Source organism: Balaenoptera ricei, chromosome 2 (genome assembly GCF_028023285.1).
Source record: "Balaenoptera ricei isolate mBalRic1 chromosome 2, mBalRic1.hap2, whole genome shotgun sequence".
In the NCBI taxonomy this organism is placed as follows: domain Eukaryota; kingdom Metazoa; phylum Chordata; class Mammalia; order Artiodactyla; family Balaenopteridae; genus Balaenoptera; species Balaenoptera ricei.
Window position 1 is genome coordinate 150,863,561 of NC_082640.1, and position 21,875 is coordinate 150,885,435.

General features: G+C 38.7%; 1 protein-coding gene across 15 annotated transcripts in view; it reads left to right on the forward strand.

Annotated features, from left to right (window-relative positions):
- SYNE2 (spectrin repeat containing nuclear envelope protein 2) overlaps nucleotides 1-21,875 on the forward strand; it is a 319,025-nt gene that overhangs the window by 252,021 nt on the left and 45,129 nt on the right. For all 15 annotated transcript variants that reach the window (XM_059914375.1, XM_059914389.1, XM_059914374.1 and 12 more), the window contains 13 exons: nucleotides 1,696-1,851; nucleotides 3,321-3,473; nucleotides 5,648-5,818; nucleotides 6,296-6,426; nucleotides 9,185-9,389; nucleotides 10,593-10,772; nucleotides 11,446-11,574; nucleotides 13,699-13,853; nucleotides 13,966-14,110; nucleotides 15,047-15,141; nucleotides 16,393-16,627; nucleotides 19,570-19,764; nucleotides 21,748-21,873. In XM_059914375.1, the coding sequence (XP_059770358.1) occupies nucleotides 1,696-1,851; nucleotides 3,321-3,473; nucleotides 5,648-5,818; nucleotides 6,296-6,426; nucleotides 9,185-9,389; nucleotides 10,593-10,772; nucleotides 11,446-11,574; nucleotides 13,699-13,853; nucleotides 13,966-14,110; nucleotides 15,047-15,141; nucleotides 16,393-16,627; nucleotides 19,570-19,764; nucleotides 21,748-21,873 (2,076 nt within the window). The remainder of the gene's footprint in view (nucleotides 1-1,695; nucleotides 1,852-3,320; nucleotides 3,474-5,647; nucleotides 5,819-6,295; nucleotides 6,427-9,184; nucleotides 9,390-10,592; nucleotides 10,773-11,445; nucleotides 11,575-13,698; nucleotides 13,854-13,965; nucleotides 14,111-15,046; nucleotides 15,142-16,392; nucleotides 16,628-19,569; nucleotides 19,765-21,747; nucleotides 21,874-21,875) is intronic.

Consider the following 21,875-nt stretch of genomic DNA (forward strand, 5'->3'; position numbering starts at 1 on the left):
CACAGCTTGATGTATGATTTAGCCTTTGCAAAATACCACTTTCTGAAAAATTTTAAAAGACATCTGTGGGACCTCCCTGTTGGTCCAGTGGTTAAGACTCCACACTCCACTGCAGGGGGCATGGGTTCGATCCCTGGTCGGGGAACTAATATCCTGCATGCTGCATGGAGTGGCCAAAAAAAATTCATTAAAAAAACCAAAAAGACATTTGTGTGGTTAACTTACAGTTAAACCTAATAATCATCTCAATTCTAGCCCCTTTTAAATCCTATCCTCCATTGGTGCATATAAGAGTTGGAAATAGTTTTTATATTTCTTTGCGATTTCTTAGTGGGAAATTGACTTAGGCAAATGAAGAGGAGAAATGTTATTTAAGAAGATGTCAAGTATTACATGAGGCTACTAAATCGTCAGAAATTTTGACATTTTCTGTGAAAGTAGATGTTAAAAAGCAGCAAAGCTATTTCAGCTTTAGAAAAATTATAAAAAGGAAGAAAAATGTATATGGCTTCTTGGTAGATTTTCATTCCATGACCGAAAAGATTAAGGAAACTTATTCTTGGGAAAATATTTAATATTTATATACAATAGTGAAAATTGGTTGATTTCTTTATTGTGTGGAGAATGCATACAAATAGATTCATACAGTTAAGATTTGAGTACATGCATGGGCAAAGAACATGAGCAGAAAATTCACAAAAGAGAAAATTATAATTGGCAAATAAATATGGAAAGGTTACAACTTTAATTGTCAGACATTTGAAATAAACATTAATAACATTATACACTTACTAAATTAGAAAAACTTAAGACAAAGATAAAAGCCCAAGGCTTTCACATTCATACATTGCAGATAATGGCTTACATACCCTTTTGGAAAGCATTCAGAAAATTTCAAGAACCATAATAATCATCTTATCTCTTAACCCAGCCGTCCACTTCTTTTACATTTATCTTAAGTAGATAGTCCTTCAAAAAGGAAAAGATATGTGCACCAAGTGTTCAATTCAACATTATTTATTCTGGTGAAAAATGTAGACTGCCTGAATTTCCAACACGAGAGAAATAATTAATCAAATGATATGGTGTCCATTTGATGAAATACTGGGCAGCCTTTTAGGTTAATACAAGTCATGACATAGCAAGTGCCTATGGCGTATGAAAAGAAGTATAAAACGTTATATATACTATGATTGTAACCTAATAAACATTCTAAGCATTAGAAATGAGAAGAACCACAGACATTTAAAAAATATTACTTTATTAAATTGATGCATTATTTGTGATATTCTTTATATTGACAGTTTTTAAGTGAGTCTAATGAAGAGAGTCTGGGGAAAAAAAATTTTCTTAAGCTTTACATATATCAATAGACGATGCAATGAAAAAATATTGAGTGTTAGCAACATGATTTTGTTTTGTACAGATATTGTGGAACTCCAGAACAGCCAGCTTTCTTATCATGTTAGCTTTCATTTCAAGTGTTAGATTTTTTTTAAAAAGGAGAAAATAATTCATATTTCCTGACTTATGAATCATTATTCCAAAAGTTGTTGGGAAATCTTGTGCAAAACGTTAGAAATCATCTGAGAAGAAACAAAATTATCCTATTAAAAATAACATATCACGACATTTACATTTTAAAGCATGTGGTTTAAAATAAGAAAATTTTATTTTCTTATTCATAACTGGTAGATACAACAATTAGAACAACTTTTGGAAAGTATCACTGAGAATGAAAACAAAATACAGATTCTGAACAACTGGATGGAGGCACAAGAGGAGAGACTGAACACTTTACAAAAACCTGAAAGTGTGATCTCGGTGCAGAAGACACTCCTGGATTGTCAGGTGAGAAGACACACGGCACCTGTCCAGCGTGGCTTGGTCAGGCTGTTAGTTACCATGCCTGCCCCAGGGAGTAGGGCAAGCTGCCGTAGTTTCTGAGGGTTCTCCTCAAAGCCCCCAGGTACTTACTTTCTTCTATAAAATAGATACGTCCATGTGTTTTACAGAATGACAAAATGCTGTTTTTTTAATGATAAACGGAAGTATTTTCATGGTTATTGTAGTTCTTAAGAGATTTGAATGCTACTCCTAAGAAAAAAATGTTGGGAGTTCCCTGGCAGTCCAGTGGTTAGGATTCGGTGCTTTCACTGCTGTGGCCTGGGTTCAGTCCCTGATTGGGGAACTAAGATCTCACAAGCCACACGGTGCGGCCAAAAAAAAAAAAAAAATGCTCCACGGGAATTCTGATTTAGATGTTTTCCAGTTTTTTGTTTTTATTAATTTCTCCAGTATTTACAAAATTACTCAAGTCTCCATGATTTTTAGTATTTCTTTCTGTTTCTTCAGAGGAAAATGGTTTTATTTTACCTACTGTGTAGTGTGTTCTCAAAGGACTACTTTTCCCTCAGAACCACTGTCTAAATCCCATTTGGGCTAGAGCATGTTGGCTGTGCCCTTTTTTCGTTCAGTCATCATTTGTCAGGTCACTTGGTCTTTGAGGTGCCCTCACCCAAACGTGGGTTTACTCCTCCCTCCACACCGCCCTGATTGTGTCACTCCTGTTGAGAGCAGGTCCACTGTCCCAGAGCTGTAGATGGCACAGGTTACGTGGGTTCTGCACCGCCTACAGGAAGGCATGGCGCTCTTCACTGTTGGGGCTGGAAAGTCGGCTCAGACCCCCATTCTACAGGTTACAGAATGATACGGGATATAATATGTGGGCAGCAACACCTCCATAAGAGATCTTTTCGGATGGTCGTATCCTGTTTCTAACTACCCACTAGCCATTTCCATGTTAGAGCGTTTACAGCCGCCTCCTGACTGGAAGCGCAGTGCTATAGCACCCCCAGCCGGCCACCCTGCTTTCACCTGAGTGGTAAGTTACTCAGGCCTGGGATGTCATCACTATTTTCCAGATGGGAAAACGCAGACTTGGCAGTTTGATGACTTAACGCTTGGTCCAACAGCCAGTACAGGGCAGACGTGGAATGGAGACTATATCTCCTAGACTCTTTCTACTATACCATGATGATAAGGACTTGCTACCTAGACTCTTCTAAAATCTAGAGCCATGTAATAATGGAAAGTATTGTAAAACCTCATATTGTCATATTGTAAATTCATATTACAAAATTTCACTGTAAAAATTGAATTGAGAGTGTGATATGATTAAAATGTCTTTTGTGTAATGTTATTAAATTATATACTCTATTGGCATTATTACTTGAAAAATGCAGACTCCTACCTCTTACCCGTTATTAATTGTTTTGTAATATTGTACCTATGAAAACCTTTTCCTCTTGCCCTTCCAGGATATAGAAAATCAACTTGCAATTAAATCCAAAGCATTGGATGAATTGAGACAAAGTTACCTGACTTCAGAGAGTGGGACAATGCCATTGCTGGAAGATACAGCATCCAAAATTGAAGAGTTATTTCAAAAGAAAAACAGTGTTATCAGCCAGGTACTAGAATTCATTTACAGTGTACTATTTCTCTCCACGTATCCTTCTTTTACCTTGTTTCTTGTTTAATAATGGACACTCGCTCAATACCAACAACTGAAAAGTTGCTGTGAAAACTACTGAAGTGAAGTAGAGAAAAACATTTCAGATCTCTCTTATTTTTTTCCTTCACTGGATAATCAGAGGCAAAGCCACCAAATTCCCACATCCTTGGCAAGCTAGAAATCCACCTGGTTATCTTTGTTTTGTCTAATGTACTCACACACACAAAAAAGTCTCCAACCCCAACCCCAAACCCAACAGAGCATCTGGCATTGTTTCTTGGCCAGATATACAGGAGCAGTTATGAAGAAGCAGCTCGGATTCCCCACACCCAGGGAGATGCCTCAGGGAGGGCATGATCCTATCGCATGTAGCCTCTATTAAGCTAGAAGCATGGTCAGCAAAGGGAAAACTCCAGAAGTGGGGAGAAACAGCATGTGGTGAGGAGAAAGCATAGAAGACTGTGGAAGACTTCTGGTAATTGTATGAAAGGCGTGTCAAAGTCTGCATTTACCCCTTCTGGGAGGAAGAACACCAAAAGACAAAGGACAGGCATCCTCAGACACTGCAACTTTGACATTTCCCCACAAATGGAGAGAGAAATTGTAAATACTAACCTATTATAGGTGTGTCCATGTTTCCCAGAGAGTCTTTATTGTGGATTATTTGTCATCTACTAAAATCTACTTTCAACCATTTGTTCCAAGAGACAATTGGGAATAACCCATGTAAATGAAATCCATAGGTGACCCTCAGCCTCATTCTTTCCCCAGGACTCAGGCAGAAAAGTAGGGTGAGCTTAACATATCTGTGTGAGTCATTTGTTAACATATCTTTTGTGAGGCACTGTGCTCACTGCCAAGGGTGCAATGATAAGAAAATAAATGGTTCTTACCCTCAAGATGCCCACAGGCTGCAGGGGGATAGCTGCAATAAAAAGACAGACAGTAACAAGTGTTGACAAGGATATGGAGATATTAAAACGCTCCTACACTGTGGAGAAGGTTTGTGTATAGGTCTTTTTGTGAACATATGCTTTCAGTTCTCTTGGGCATATACCTAAGAGTAGAATTAGTGGGTCATATTAGTAACTCTATACAGTATTTAACTTCTTGAGAGACTGCCAAACTTTTCTACAGAAGCTGCACCACTTTATGTTTCCATCAGCAGTGTATGAGCGTTCCAATTTTTCCATAGTCTCGCCAGTACTAGCTATTATCCAACTTTGATTATAGCCATCCTAGTGGATGTGAAGTGGTATCTCATGGTTTTGATTTCTATTTCTCTAATGACTGTGGATGTTGAGTGTCCTTTCATATGCTTATTGGCCATTTATATATATTCTTTAGAGAGATGGTTATTCAGTCCTTTGTCCCTTTTTGAGTTTGGTTGTCTTTTTATTGTTGAGATATAAGTGTTCTTTACATAATATATAAAGATTTATATACTTATATATTCTCGATTGTGTCAGAGATCACTTAAATGCTTCAATTTTCAACCTTTCATAATTATCAAAACACATTAAAGGATAAAATATGGCCACCATTGCATTTCCTCCTACTTTGCACTTGCCCATCATTTTGGCCAAGCATGATGCTCTCCAAGTTTTGCTTGCTCTCCAGTAGTAACCAGACTTAAGTGCCAGGTAACACAGGTTAACACTTTACATTTACAATGCTTTACAGTTTTCAGAGCATTTTCACAGACACTATTTTCTTTATGTTTTCATTTATTATATCTGTTTTGTGGATGAAGAAATAGACTCAAGGATTAAATAGCTTGCCCAAGGTCAGAAAGCTAATAGGGTGTCACTGAAATGTATACTCTGAGATTCTGATTCCTCACTCAGTGTTTTTTTCCCTGGGCTGTCCCTCTGTAGGCTGAACTCTCTCTGTGCTGGTCCTTCTGGTCTCAGGGCTCTTTTCCATTCAGCTACTCTAAAACTTAGCCTTCTTTGATATTTCTTGTTCATTGACCCACCCTTCTCACCTTCAGTGAATCACTGACGCTCCACTCTCAAATTAAAATGCCTAAATTGGATACAGTGGTAGAGTCCTTAGGAGGGGGAAACAAAAAAGATGAGAGAGCCTCTTGTCGATGATTTCCTGAATATGTTTCTACTTTTTGTATAGGTCAATGAGCTCAAGACCTCCATGCAGTCTGTTTTACAGGAGTGGAAGATTTATGATAAACTCTATGATGAAGTGAATATGATGACGATCCGATTCTGGTACTGCATGGAACACAGCAAACCTGTGGTTTTATCATTAGAGGCCTTAAGATGCCAGGTGCAGAACCTTCAGGTATATTAACCAGATCTTGGCACAATGCATTATTGGCAGAAAATCTCCAATGGAGGAAAGCACAGAAATGAACACAATTACTGTTATGTTCTCCACAGAGAAACACGAAACAGTATTTTAAACAGCAGCATCAAAAGTATAACTTGAAATTTCAAAATGAATGACATGAACCAAATGAGTGAAACTTGGTACAAGTATACTGTGAATTTTTCTTCATCCTTCATGTCCATATTATTCCACAATTTAAAGGTTTGGGTTCGGGGTGTTTTTTTTTTTAAGTATGCTATTTCAAGTGCTAGCCCCATGAAAGAATGCCTTCTCAGTCTTCTTCTTCACATTTCTGATAATTTATCCCTGTCCTATTAAAGTTTGAGTGTTAACATTATTGTGGTACAGCGGCAAGTGTTGACCAGCTGCTGTCTTCTCTGGACGAGGCCAGGCTGTTCTGCAACTGACATTCCTGCTCTGTCCTCCTAGACTCTTCAAGAGGAAACTGAGAGCAGTGAAGGGAGTTGGAAGAAACTCCAGGAGGTTATTGGAAAACTCAAAGATTACTGCCCCTCAGTTGCTGAAATAATTCAAGAGAAATGCCAAAATACTCACACAAGGTACACTTTAAGATGCAATTTGAATGGTAGAGCAGATATTTTTATCCTAATGACGTGTGACAAATGAAGGGATGTAGGCTGGGTAAAGCCTTCTTAATCATCTGAGATAACTGGTTTCATACTATTCTGGTCTCTCCTGCTTTGAAGGATCTCGTTCACATAAGATTTGACGTTGTGAAGGCTATTACTTGCCTTGTACAAGTGTTTGGTATAATCAATCTAGAAATGTCCTAAGTACAGCCCCAGTGTAGCCACGTTCAGTGGGCATAGGCTAAATGCCTGATGCGATCCTCAAGGGCACCAAAATCAACAGGCAGAAACAGGCTAAGGGGTGGCCAGATGGGCAGTCTGTCTCACTGGAAACATTACAAGGTGCAAGTAAGGGGATGTTAGAATACCTCTCAGGAGATATTTGTGAGGTTGGGAGGAATTCTTTGATGAACTACTTATGATAGAAAACTCCTTCTAAGGAGTGTGGCCCTGGTTGATTGTGAGGCTTTTATATAGCTGGATGGGATATGAAAGTTGGCCCAAAGCTGATTTGTTCCAGACAGTGGTGAAGAGATTAAGCTACCCTCAGTGGCCTTCTCCACCCTTCCTTCATGCAGATTCAGCCTCTCCTATAAACCAACTTTGAATATGTGTTGAACGAGGGACACCACATTTATGTACCCTGCAGTGGTGTCCTCAGCGCTTGATCCAGTCCTTAGTGGAAGAGGGGGAGGAGGGAGGATAAAGAGAAACACAGACACGTATCTAATTTCACATACAGTAATGGGGGCCTCCTTCAAAACATATGGTGGTTCAGGTTGCTATTAAAGGGATTCAGTTGTCACCACTGCACATACACATTCAGTTGTTGGCACAAGAATATATCGGAAGGCATACTGAAAAAGACTGAAGAAAATAGCACCAAAATGCCAACAGTAGTTATCTCTAGATTAATGAGATGTCAGGTGTTTTTTTTACTTTCTCTTTATAGACAGGTAGGTAGGTAGGTAGATGGGTAGACGATCTCAATATAGGTATGGGTAGATTTAAATACACATGTTTTGTGGGGGGTTGTGAGCATATGTTGTATTTATAATTGGGGAAAATCTTGTTTAAAAACAGGTGGTTCTGAGAAGATTTGTGAAATACAAAGAAGTAAAGCAATTATGCCATTTGTCACCTTTTTCGCCCACTTAGCGGGGTTGAGGATATTGTGAAACAAGCATTCTCATGTGCTTTGGGTGAGAATGTAAACATTATAATGCTTTCAGAAAGCAGTTTGAACATATACCCATAACCTTAAAAATATTTATATATTTATATTCTTTGACCCAATAATTCTCTAATAAGTCTAATTTAATACCAATATCTTGAAATACAGAAAAAAGCCTTTGAACAAAGTTGTATCTGAGAATTATTTTTGGAAGCAAAAATTAAAAATTACTCCAATATTCCATACTAAGCTGGAATTTGGTAATTAAACAAAAAAGACCATTTATAGACCATTATGTACAGCCATTTAAACTTAGGCTTACTTATTTTTTATTAATAACATGGGAAAATTTTTTTAAGTTAAATGGGAAAGAAAAACAAGATATTATAGTCCATAGTATGGAATAAAAACAAAATTTTTAAATTTCTACTTTTTTTTTACTTTTCAATTTTAATAGAATGAAAAATGTATTACAGAAAATAACTTCTTATTTTTCTTATTATTACGATTTTTAGTTTTTGTAGCAGTTTAGCAGTGCGTATAAATGAGAATCCAAAAACAATCATACAACCAATGAATGTGCCAGCACCACAAAATTAGCTAATGTTCATGGATGCAAAAATACTTTTAATATTTGCAATGTTCATAACTTGGTGGTATCTACTCTAAAAGCGAGGTCTCTAACTAGGTTTCATCAACAGCTCTAGTCAAGTTCGCCTGGACTCCAGAGTTGATTTTTAGCCTGGCCCCCCCATGGAGACCAGCTATGTAAATCTGGGGCTTGGGTACTCTGCTGCTGCCTTCCCTCATATATTGTGTGCTAGCATCCTTTGAGGGGTACACAATTTTCTCTTCTCATGTGACTAAGATCAGTTTTACCAAGTGAGTAACTTTCTGATGCAAATTGGCCTAAGTAGAAAGAGAATACGCAGGAATTAACTTTTCTCTAAAGAACAAATAAAATATTATCAAGTACCAGGTAATATCTGCCATTTTTTTCTCTCAATCCAGAAAGAAATTAGTCCTACAACATACCGTATTTCTACAAAACATTAAAACATTAGCAAATTTAGAACATAATAGAAAATAAATACCCTTTGCTGAGAAGTAGGAAAATATATTGTTTTTTATTTCTACTTTTATATAAGGAACATGTTGCTTTTGTAATTAGAAAATAAATTTGACATAAACACAATTTAAATAAGACCTACTTAAAGACCCTCTCTATAAAATAGGAGGCCCTCCCATGTGGAGAAAGTTTCATCAGGCAAACAGTTCAGTACTTTCTTCACTTTTGCCTAAGAGACATTCATCATACAATAGATATTTCCTGCCAGTCACAAATTTTGCGGGTTTTGTGGAGAATTATAAAGTCAATGAAGTATCCTAATTTGGAATTCTATTTATATATTAATGATGGCATTAATTTTGAAAAGACATTAACGCGTCTTCTTAATCTATCTGCTCTTAACTTATGGGTAGAGTGTGGGCACTGTGCTTTTGCTGCAAAGGAGAGGATGGATGGGGTTCCTGTTGTTCATGTTGCCCTGACAGGTGGACGCAGGTAAACCAAGACATTGCAGACCAGTTGCAGAGGGCCCAGAGCCCGCTACAGCTCTGGAAGGCATATAACAGTGCTCACGCTGAAGCTGCAGCAAGACTGGAGCAGCAGGAAGCAAAGTACCAACAGCTCGCAAACATCAACACATCTGGAAACAACCTGGCAGAGATCCTGCCCCCAGCCCTGCGGGACGTAAAGGTAGGCGTTAAGCCCATTGGGAAAACCAAGGCCAAGACAGCCTGACAGACAGGGCCATGACCCAGAGACTAGACAGACCACAGGGAGGGAGGAGTGGGTCAGGACAGGTGTGTGAGCAGACCATGTAGGACACAGGCAAGACAGGGACGTGTGGGGTTGGGAGAGCCAGGTGGTGGCTCAGAGGTGAGGGCCAGGCAGCAGGTAGCTGGGTCAGGGGCACCTGATACCACCTCCTTCCAAATCTCCCCTTTCAGTCTAGCAGGTAAATCTCTAAAGCCAAAGCTTCATACAAAATCTCCAATAAAAGCAGAAATATATCAGCTGAATGTGGTCATGTAAGAATAGTAGATGTTGAATCTCTTGATTTAGAAATAATCATGAATAATTATCTAAATAATCTAAATAATTATCTAATCTAAATGAATAATCATTTAGATTCACCACCATGTTAATAAGGCTTTTCTGTGGATATAATGATTTTTAGACTATTATTTAAGAGTTGTATACTTTTCTCTGTGGTTTTATTCTGTTATGTTAATGAATGCCTGGAAAGCAAATACTTTCTAGTTTTAAACTAGGTGACCAGATACATTTTGTATCTTTTAATACTATAGGTCAAATAAAGAAGTATTAACCAATTAAATTAGAGACAAGAATCCAACAGATATGAACCATATTTCTGATCAACTTCTGTCTAATCTGTTGGCATTTAAAAAACAACAAAAACAGAAATTTCACACAGTTGCAATATTTCTGGAGTAGCCCTAAAATCGTCTTGGTCAATGAAATTCTACGCTCTCTGCAAATGAATCCATTTATGTCACAAAGTGTCAGGCAGAGGATGGGGTTGGATTGATTCTTAAAATGCATTCAAGCAGATCCTTAAAGTGTTCACTGATTAGAAATATAAAACATAGGGCTGTACCCAAGTCATCTCCAGTTTCTGTAAACTAGAAGCCCCAACTCTATTTATCTATGGTTACTTTTGGCTCTGAACTGAGAAATTTCAGAACAGCACCCAGTGATGTGCATCATATAAAGAAGGCTTAGCTCTTTTATCTCTTTAAAATAAACAGTAACAAAAAGCCACACCCACTATTTCAGGGCAGAAATTCTCCTAGATGTTGATGGAGTGGCATGAGTTGGGGATTTTTGTGGGGAAAGGAGGAGGAAATGTTTTGCGATCACTTTTTTCTTCTCCAGGAGCTGCAGCATGATGTGCAGAAGACAAAAGAAGCCTTTCTCCAAGATTCCACTCTCCTGGATCGACTCCCACAGCCTGCAGAGCCCAACACCCACCTGCTCCTCTCTGGTCAAATGCACTCCCTCCAGAGGGCTTCCTACTTGGAAAAGATGCTGCTTATGAAAACAAATGAATTTAAGGTTCATCTTATTTTTCTCTTCAAGTTGAAGTCTTGGACATTTGCACACTCCTTTCAATTCCTTATATCTTGCGAAGTGATAGTTATTAGTGCTTTGTGGGCTGCACCTTAGGGAAACCACAAAATAAAGATGCCCTAAACATATCTACCATTTGACATGATTCTTCAGTCATGTGATTCTTCAATCACATGGGCAATGGGCAGATCTTAAGCATACGTTTCTTCTTTATTGAACATGTTAAAGTGATATATTTCATGCACTGTTCAGATCTCATAGTTATTTGAATTTCCAAGTGGGGTAATTGAGTCATAGAGTAGCTGCTTAAAGCACGGCCATTTGTTAGGTATTTTATTCACTTTTTGAAAAGCCTTTAGGGCATGAACTATCAAAAAGCTGAATAGAAGGTCATGGGGCTCCAATATCACACAGCAGGGAAAAAATATTTAGCTAGCAGGATTCCTCTAGGTGCCCCTGTCAAGCAACTGATCTATTCATCCCTGTGAAGGCTTTATACTTTGCCAAAGGCACAAAGTGAGTATCAGGAGTGTTCTGGATTCAAGATAATGAACTGCTTAGGGCTGAAAACAGCTTGGACTTTTATCACAAGGCTGCGCTTGATTCTGTTATAGATGCACATGAAAATTGTTTCTAATGAAAACTTCTCTTGTTCCAGTTTGTTCTATCACAGTTCAAGGATTTTGGGGACCAGTTGGACTCTTTAAAAAGTCTCATTACGCATGAAGAAGAGAATTTGGATAAACTCTACCAGCAAGAAAAAGAAGGAAATCCTGACTTATTCCTGGTATTGCCAATATTTGTCATTCCTAAGGGCTCAGGTTAACCATAGAATAAAAAGTGAATTACTGTCATCTATGTGCATCTTAACTCTTGAGCACAGTCATTGATATGCCATTCATTCTTGACCTGTTTTCCCTAAGATCTAGAAAAGTATGACAACACAGGGATCTTTTTTTTTTTACACTTTTTTTTTTTTGCTTTTTGCTTTTTTATTTTTTTAATATTTATTTATTTATTTATTTTATTCATTTGGCTGTGGCAGGTCTTAGTTGTGGCACGCAGGATCTTTAGTTGCAGCATGCGGGCTCTTAGTTGTGGCATGCGGATCTAGTTCCCTGACCAGTGATCGAACCCAGGGCCCCTGCATTGGGAGCACGGAGTCTTAACCACTGGACCACCAGGGAAGTCCCATACACTTTAAATATATACAATTTATTTGTCGATTATTTCTCTTTTTTAATTTTTTAATTTTTATACCTTTTTAAAGGTTACTTTCCATTTACAGTTATTACAAAATATTGGCTATATTCCCCATGTTGTACAATACATCCTTGAGCCTATCTTATACCCAATAGTTTGTACCTCCTACTCCCCCACTCCTGTATTGCCCCCCCGACTGGTAACAACTAGTTTTTTCTCTTCATCTGTGAGTCTACTTCTTTTTCGTTATATTCACTAGTTTGTTGTATTTTTTAGATTCCACGTATAAGTGATATCATACAGTATTTATCTTTCTCTGTCTGACTTATTTCACTTAGCATGATGCCCTCCAAATCCATCCATATTGCTGCAAATGCAAAACTTTGTTCTTTTTTATGGCTGAGTTATGGTCCATTATATATATGTACCACATCTTCTTTATCCATTCATCTGTTGATGGACACTTATGTTGCCTCCATATCTTGACAATTGTAAATAATGCTGCTACGAACATTGGGTTGCATGTATCTTTTCAAATTAGTGTTTTTGGTTGTTTTTGGATATATACCCAGGAGTGGAATTGCTGGGTCATGAGATCTATTTTAGTAATATGCCTCAGTAATTTTAGTAGACTTTTAAATCTTGAAGTCTTTACTAGTTAGCTTCAGTGAACTAGAATAATCTAGCAGTTGGCTATTGAGATTAATTGAATTTTTCTGGTTAGTTGAAGATCAAAAAGTAAGATGCCCTATTAAATTAATGGTATATTTTTTTCCTTCTTTATTACCTTAGTAAGTTTAGTATAGTTAACATAGGTGAATGGAAGAATTAAAGAATTCTGGATCTTGCAGACTCCTAAGGACCAATATTCATAACCTAGATTAAGAGTCAGCAAACTATGGCACATGGTCTAAATGCAGCCCCTCACCTGGTTTTGTAAATAAAGTGTTACTGGCACAGCCATGCCCTTCCACCATTTACGTACCGTCTGTGGGAGTTTTCATGCTACAAGGGCAGAGTTGAATATTTGCAACAGAGATCATATGGGTCATAAAAGGCTAAAATATTTATGATCTCGCCCCTGACAGTAAACGTTTGTTGACCCTGACCTAGACTATTGTGGCAGAGTTCTGTAGTGAGAACATGGATATGGTGAAGGATGTTTGCTTAATATATTGTTGTCCTAGAGGCTGTCCCTGGAATATTGTCTTAAAGATAAAATTTTGGTGAGTTTGCTTTCCTATGATTTCACCATAATATTGATGTGTAACTACCATGCTTTGCTAGGGTTATTTTAAGGATTGAATTTTCCTTTACTTTTTAAATAAACTGCATGTTCTGTTGAAGGTCAAGTTGTTGGCAGACTAAATGCGACTTGAAGGTCCAGAGTGGGTCCTTTAAAAAAGAAAGCTCATTTCCATCTTCTTCAAAGACAAAAATCTGAGATCACTTTCTATTTCCTGGGCTGTTTCAGTTCTGACCCTGTGTGCAGTTTGTTGTAGAAAAGGCACAGGATTGAGAGATCTGGATTCAGGTCCGATTCTGACACTAACTAGCTATTTGACTGTGGGCAAGTCATTTACCTATTTAGGCCCCAGTTTTCCCTCTTCTTTGAGATAAGGAAGGTCTGTAGGATTTCTGAAGCCTTTTTGTAATCCAGATATCTTATTGGCATCCAAAAATCTGGAATTTAATTTCTTTTTCACAGAATCATGTGCTGGCACTGACAGCCCAGTCACCTGATATTGAGCATTTGAATGAAGTAAGCCTCAAGCTCCCACTTAGTGACGTAGCTGTCAAGACATTACAGAATGTGAACCGGCAATGGATTCGGGCCACGGCGACAGCACTGGAACGCTGCAGGTCAGAACAGCCCAGCTCTCCCATTCTGTTTCAATTAAGGCAAAATTAACAGTTGAGCCCAGTAATGTCATTGTTATATGGCTCTGTTTTGTTTGTTTTTAAACCTTCGTAGTGAACTTCAGGGGATTGGATTGAATCAAAAGTTCCTTTATTGCTGTGAAAAGTGGGTCCAGCTTTTGGAGAAGATAGAAGAGATGCTCAAGGTGAACATTGCTGACAGCCTCCCTGCTCTCCTGGAACAGCAGAAAACGTATGAGGTAAATAAACCTGTGCTCTCTGCCACCTTGGACCCCTCACCCTGGGGCAGGACTCAGGGGAAGAGAGATTAAATAAAGTAAAATACAGAGAGTACCTATCAATCCTCAATCCCTAAACACAGAATGTATGTCTTTGAGCAAATTCAGTTGTTGGTTGATCATTTGTAAAATTCTCACATATTTCATAAATTTCAAAATTTTGTTTTGCTGCTCTATTTTATTAATGACAGAACTCCTAGATTTTCTACAGTAGGTGGAAGCTCCTAGCACAACGTTGCTTTTGCATAATGCGAACACGATACCACTTTACCAAGAGCATGTTAAAATACTTCAAGTCATCTTTACATTTTCACTGAATAGTTTTGTAAAGTATTGAAGCACCCGGTATAATTATAATTGTAGCATTAATAATTTCACAGAGGCGTTTCCCCATGCTTATGCTGATGTATATTTGAGAGTACTCCTGGTGGTTATAGGCAGATCCTGCATTTCCAAAATGTGCATGATTAGTTCATTGTAACTTTTTAGTGTAACTGATTTAAGTCTGCATTGTTACATTAAGATCATCCACTGAAAAAGAAATCTGTCCAGGCAAAGCTGGGTGACTTTGATAAGTTACCAAACATCTTAGTTTCCTCCTCTTCAAATGAGTCTAATAGTATTTACTTACGTCGTAAGGTTGAGGAATAAGTGAGACAATGCATGTTTTACTCAGTGCCTAACAAATAGAAAAAGCCCAGTAAATGGGCCTTAGATGTAGTTATTATTAAACCTATTTGCTTCTAATTATATTCATAGGTGCTGTTGTGATGGTTAAGCATTTTTTGCAGTTAGCCTCAGATCTTTTGAAAATTAATCACCTCACATATCCTCTGTGAGCTTAGATTTTATTAGGAAATTCACAAAAACAATTCCCATATTTTAATTCATATACAGATGTTAGAAGCTGAAGTTTCTATAAACCAGACAATTGCTGACTCTTACGTCACCCAGTGCTTACAACTCCTGGACACAGCAGAAATAGAGAAGAGGTAAGCTCTTTGGGACTCACAATGGTTGTGGGCCTGTGGAAGGCAATGAAGCCTGGCGGGCCTTCCACCATGTGAATCTTGACCACGTCAGTGCCTGCGGCCATGTCATTGGTAGATCACCATGGGGCCGGTCTTCTGACTTTATATTAGGATGGAGTCTTGCTTCGTGGCTGTAAAAACATCAGGGGCCCTTTTCCCTATGGTAGATGGGTGGGCTTAGCAGACCAGATGCTTTGCAAACACCCATCCACCTAGTACCATTAACTAAGTTTTTACCCCAAAGGATTTTTCTATAGTGTGTTTTCCTCTCTACCTTCAGCCTCATGATGTTTTGCTATTTAAAAAATAAATTTCAAAGTGCTGCTGTTCCCAGTAGGTAGCTGTGTCACAGTTGTGAAAGAAGAGACTTCTTTCTATGCTGTGTACATGAGGTTGGGGTCTCTGGGGAGTTCCAGTCAGGCAGAGCAGAGCCCCTTAGGCAGCCTGGTGACAGTAACTGTACCTGCTTGCACAGCTGCTGAAATTGCCGACAGAGCCCGGAGGGGGCCTGGCCTTAAATGACCTCTCCAAATGTCTCCATAGGCATTATTTTCCTCCCCATGATCACCCATATACCTCTGAATCTTCTTTCAACATAACTAAGAAATATAAAACCCATTTTTCCTAGCTCTGAAGTAATAAAATCCAAGCCAATTTCAGGATGATTAACTAGTTTTGATCTGATCAGTACGGCAAAGCGTGACTTTTCCCATAATAAATGAAAGGCCTTATTTATCATGTGAAGGACGTTGTTTATCTGGGAAAGAAATAGTTGAGTAGTTGCAGAAAGCATGTTCTCTATTGCTGAAATTATGTAGCATACAACCCTCAAGTAATCGATAACATTACAAGGGACCTACCTGTTCATCTGTTTCCCATTGATCCCATGTTTAGTTTTCCATAAAGCACTTGGCATAATCTGTGTTAAAACAGCTTAAGTTTGTTTAAGGCAGTGGTTGTCATGCATCCCAGCAAAATACTAGGCCATGTGCAATTATCTTGTGATAAACGCCTTTCACCAACCCACACACTGCCCCTGCCCCAGCCCCAAGTTCCCCATCATGTTTACGTTGAATGGTGCTCAGATTTAAAGAAGTTTTTTTCCATGTAAATTGTGCACATAAATAGCAAATCTAAGTTCCTATTACACGTTGATAGTTATTTTTTCTACATGTTGATGTCAGAATTCTCTAACCATCTATTTTTCCCAAGACCGGAATTTGTTTGGAAGTTCACAAGGCTGAAGGAGCGGTGGCAGAGCGCCGCCCAGGGCGTTCGGCAGAGGAAGAGTGACATCGATGAGCTGGTGAGCCAGTGGCAGTACTTCACCACCTCCGAGGGGGACTTGCTCCGCCTCCTCGCCTACACCAGCCACCTGCTATCTGCAGTGAAGAGCCAGGACTGCTACAGCCTCCACCAAACAAGAAGTCTGATCCATGAGCTGAAGGTAGGACATGCACAGCAGCGGTGTGGGAACTACAGGATGCTGTTTATTTGGAAGATGTTCGTCCAGCTCAGGTTTTGTGTTTTCTGTGACGTTCAAGCGTGCTTTCTGCGATGGGGAAGCCAGCTGGTCATGGGGACCCTACTCAGCCTTATCCTTAGCCTTATGGGGTCAGAAGCCCAATCTTATCCATTCATCCAGAAATAGTGAAGCTCTCTTGGGCTGTGGGAGTAGAGACGGACTGGAGATGGGTAGGTAGAGTGGGGAAATTTGGGGTGACAGACTTTTAAAGCACTGACTAATGTATAAATGACTACCACGAAGTAGTAATTTACAGTGGGACTCCTGCTTACTCTTGAAGGGTGAATTCATTTAGGCGACAACGTTTCCAATCAGAAAGTTGCTTGATGAGCACAGGACTAGAATAATTAGTTGGCAGTTCCCAGGGCATGTTGCACTGAGCTATCGAACCACACTTCACTGTAGAGCGACAGCTAAACAAAACAGCACCCTTCTGAAATCCTTTGCTTGCCTCTAGGCTTCAGATATTAACTGAGCATCTGATCTTTGCTGGTCACTGTTCTAAGTGCTGGGTATACAGTGTGGACCAAGAGAAGACCTCTGCTCCCGTGGGGGCAATCAGACAAATCAATAAACAAACAAGAAAATACTAATTTGTCTGATTGGTGGGGGAAATCAGACAAATCAAAAAATAAAGGAAATATCAGATTGCAACATGGCTTATGTAGGTCATTAAAACAGGGCCGGTGATGGAGAGACTGGGTGACTGCTTTAGATTGGGTCATCTCTGGGGAGGCAACATTTAAACTGGAACCTGAATGACAAGAAGAAGCCAGCTGTGCAAAGATCTGGGGGGAGAGCCTTCAGACAGAGGGAAGAGTTTTCCCGAGTCCCCAAGATGGGAACAAGTTTAGCAAGCAGAGGAAGAAAGAAGGCTCGTGTGACGAGTGTAGCCAGTGAGACAGCAATGATGGAAAATGGACTTGATAGGCAGTCAGGGAGGAGCATTTTGGAGGGAGGTGAGGTAGCTGGATGACAGTCTGGATAATAGGAAGCCGTTGAAGTTGGAGGAGGAAGCAGCTCGATACGATTTGTATTTTTTAAATGTCCTCTGGCTGCTCTGAGGAAGATGGTTTGGGGGTTGGTGGGGGCCAGAGAAGAAGCAGGAATGCCACTGTACTACTTCTTTATTGCCGCATCACAACAAATATTTCTTATTCTCTCTCACAGTTCTGGAGGTTGTCAGGGCTGTTAGGTGGCTCTTGCAGGGGGCTCTCAGGCAGTTCCGGTCAGATGACGGCTGAGGCTGGACTCATGTGAAGGCTCCCTCACTTTCATGTCTAGTACTCGAGCTGGAAAGGCTCAGACAGCCAGAAACTGGAGCAGCTGGGGCTCCTTGAGCTTTGTTCCCTGTGGGCTCTCCACTTGGAGGCTTTCGGTAGCCAGACTCCTTACATGGCAGCTCATGGCTTCAAAGGTACATGTCCCAAGAAAGATAGATCCAGAGAGAAGCTGTATTGCCTTTTTGGACCTAGCCTCAGACGTCAGCCACTTCCACCATCCTCTATTAACCAAGGCCATCACGCATGCCCACAGGGGTTCAAGAGGAGGGGGGAGAGGGAAGGTTCTAGAAGAGCATGTGGGGCTGGTAATATTGTGGCCATTTTGTGAAAAATACAGTCTGCCATAACTCGTTAGGCTATTTCAACGGTCTTGCATAGTTTTTAGGATGGATAAGACAAGGGTGATCACAGTGACGATAAAAAGACTATGTTTGTAGGTAGGGTTTACAAGACTTGCTTATGGTTTGGATGTGGCAGGTAAATAAAAATCTAAATCCAGATGACTGTAGGTTTGGGGTTGAGCATCTTGGTGAATAGTGTGCTGTTGACCAAGTCAGGGGAGACTGGACAAGAACCAGGTCTATTGATGAGTTCAGTTTGAAGCGGCTAACAGACATCTATCACAGTGGCTGTGTTGAGCAGTACTGCATATTAGAAGGACAAGCGTGGAGGGGCGGTGTGTTCCTTGAATTGCAGTTTTTCTTGTGTGTGTTTCTCCTTTGCATTTGGGTTATCCTGAGTATTCTCAGAAATATCTTTATAAATCAATGCTCTGTTGATTTTTTTTTTAATATCAGCTTCCATTTTGAAAAATGCCCATATTATGTCTCCCTTGAGAAATTTGAAAATAAAGGAAATCATATATGCAACAGAAATAAAAGCTATTTAATTTTTTCTCCTGAAACCAAATGCTTTTGGAAATATAAAGTTTTTACTTCATTTCTGTATTATAAATACCTAGTTTCAGTCCCTTTTAAAGAAAAGCCTATGTGATATCCAAATGGAATTTTTTAAAGCTATTGCTTTAGTATAAACACTGATGTGTATATTTATGTGCTTAAGTGTCTATTTTTGTATTTTTACCTTTTTTATTTGTTCTCTCCTTTTAAATTTGTTTAGCATAATGTGCACATTCTTACCTTGTGGGTTAGGAGCAGCCTGACTCTTTATACCATAATGGTAATGGGTATTTGCTCTTAATATCGGATCTAATACTCCAGTCATTTTCTTAATACTCTTGGATTCATTTATCTTGTAGGCTTTTATTCTGTGAAGTGTATTTTTAATTTCTCTATACTTCTAATCATTATACTAAAATCTTATCTCTTACCAACCCTTGGAAATTATTTTAAGAACACATCATTTGGTAGTATGCTGTCTACTCAATAAAAATATTAGCCTTTGATGTGAATGAGTTTGTATGTGTGTGTGTGTGTGTTCTAAGCAGATTTGTCTAATTTATACCTAGTTTAACATTTAAGAGAAGCTCTGAAGGAAATACACACAAATGCATGCAGAGAGTCACATTTTGATCACATCAGAGGTTTAAGGAAATTACTTTTCTTTTTTTTTTTTTTTAAGAATAAAGAAATCCATTTCCAGAGGTGGCAGACAACCTATGCACTAACCTTGGAAGCTGGGGGAAAGTTACTGAACACAACTCACCTGGAAACTAAAGAGTCAATTGACAAGAGAATCAGTCAACTTCAGGACAACTGGAAGGACACAAAACTCCAACTAGGAGAGATGATTAAACAGTTCCAGAGCATTGCAGAGGTAAACTCACCATTTACTTTTCTGTTCATGATATTCAAATGCAGTACATAGAATTTTTGTTTGCTGTATGAAGATGGGAATGATTTTAGGAAATCACAATATTATGGGTTTTCCAAGGGACGTTGAGTCCTACTAATCCACAAATCATGGTAGTTACTTGATGTAAAATAATAATACAACATTGGAAAAGCTCAATGGTAATATCTAAATACTTGAGGTACTATTTTATATTTACCTTTATGAAACAGGAAACTAATTCATGTTCAATGGACGTTCAATACCCAAAGCTAACATTCCACATATGGTCTGTCTTTGGGTATGGTATATGAAAATAAACACAGTGATACTTCATCTTTCTGCCGCCTTCAAAGAATACACTTTTCCATATAACTGAATTTCCCAAATAATTTATGATTATACCTTTAAGAACCAAGATGCTTTCTTTTGAGTGATTATTAGGAAAATCATTAATATTTTATTATGCTAAAATATCCCAAGTTGTTCTCAAGAACTCTGAGCTGCTTTGAACCTAGCCCCTGCACTGCTATGCTTTTTGAGTTCTTATGTGGTTTTTATTGTTTGTCTTCCTTTCTATTTAATTTTAAGCTGTCTATTTTTACTTTTTATTTCTCTGAGTATACTTACTCCTTACAGCCCACTCTTTAATCTGTTGTGTGGGTACCAAAACCAGATAACCAAGCTTGTCAGAGATGTTTTTCTGAATATAGAATAAATATGTGCTGAGTTAGGGCCTCAACATCTCTCCTGTGAATAAAGTATCTGAATTTTATTTGGCGTATATGCTGTGAAATTAATTAACTTGCAAACATTTGTTGAGCACCTGCCGTGTTTGCAAAGCAAGGTGGTAAATGCAAGTAAAGGTTTGGTGGAAGAGATAAGAACTCATAGTTTTGTTTTGTTTCTCCCTTCACTTTCTCCTTGGTTATGTTCCAGAGAGTTTATGTTGTGAGATAAGTGGCCTCTCCTTAAGTGAGGTATTAGCGTACAATTGGACCAACCCAAGAATATTTGTGTCAGTAGTACTGAGGAACAGAGTAGTGTTTGAGTCTGTGTTTGTCTATTTTAGTAACTTCAGGAGGAGGAATTTTAGTAATATCAGGAATAGAAATTTATCTTAATGGATTAAACCCTCTGTACTTGAAAATACAGGCAACTATTTGCTCAGTAATATAAGGTTTAAGGAAAAGAGCTTGATAACAAAGAAAGGCATCCACAGGGAAACTGTAGCCTTAGGTCGACTCTTGATTAAGCTACTTCTAACTGCATGTCCTTGGACCAGTCGGTTTTCTCTGAGCCTCAGTTTTCCTATTTTAAATGTGATAGTAACACTTGCGTCTGTCTCCTAAGCTTATTATAATTACAGTGAGATAATGAAGTTGATAAGCTTTGTAAACTATAAACTACTTCAAGCAGGAGGCGGCAGTCAGAGCAGTGGTAAGAAATGGAGAGTGAAATTTGGCTGTGAAAGGGTCGCTAAAGCCAAGCTATTTCTAGAAGGGGGAAGGGAGAGAGCAGAGAGATGACATTAAAAAAGAAGACAAGAAAAGTGGTTGAGTGCTTTTGCTTTTCAGTGCTATTAGAGCATATACCCAAGACTGGAAATGCTAAAAATTAATCCTTCTAGTAGCCTTTTAAATGTGAACTTTTCCAAAATGAAAATAGAAATAAGTTAGCTAGGTCAGAGATGTGGGGAGGGAGGAAGAAATATTTCGAAGCCAAAAGCAACCCAGTGGTTGAGATGAGTGAGCCACACGTAAAGCTGCAGAGAGGCGTAAAACCATCCTGCTGTCCCATATGCTCTTTTAGACCACAGTCTGCTCAAGACAAGGAGCTGGGTTTCTGCGTGATTTACAAAAAACACATTTAATAGAACAATTACATGGATTAAATTAATTATCCTCTTCCTACAATTCATTCTTAAACAACAAAGTACTTATCCATTTTAATACTGTTTTCAAACAGACCTGGGACCAGTGTGAAAAGAAAATCAAGGAGTTGAGAAACAGGTTGCAAGTTTTAAAGGCACAAAGTAAAGACCCTCTTCCAGAACTTCATGAGGAGCTCCATCGAGAAAAAGAGCTGATTAAGGT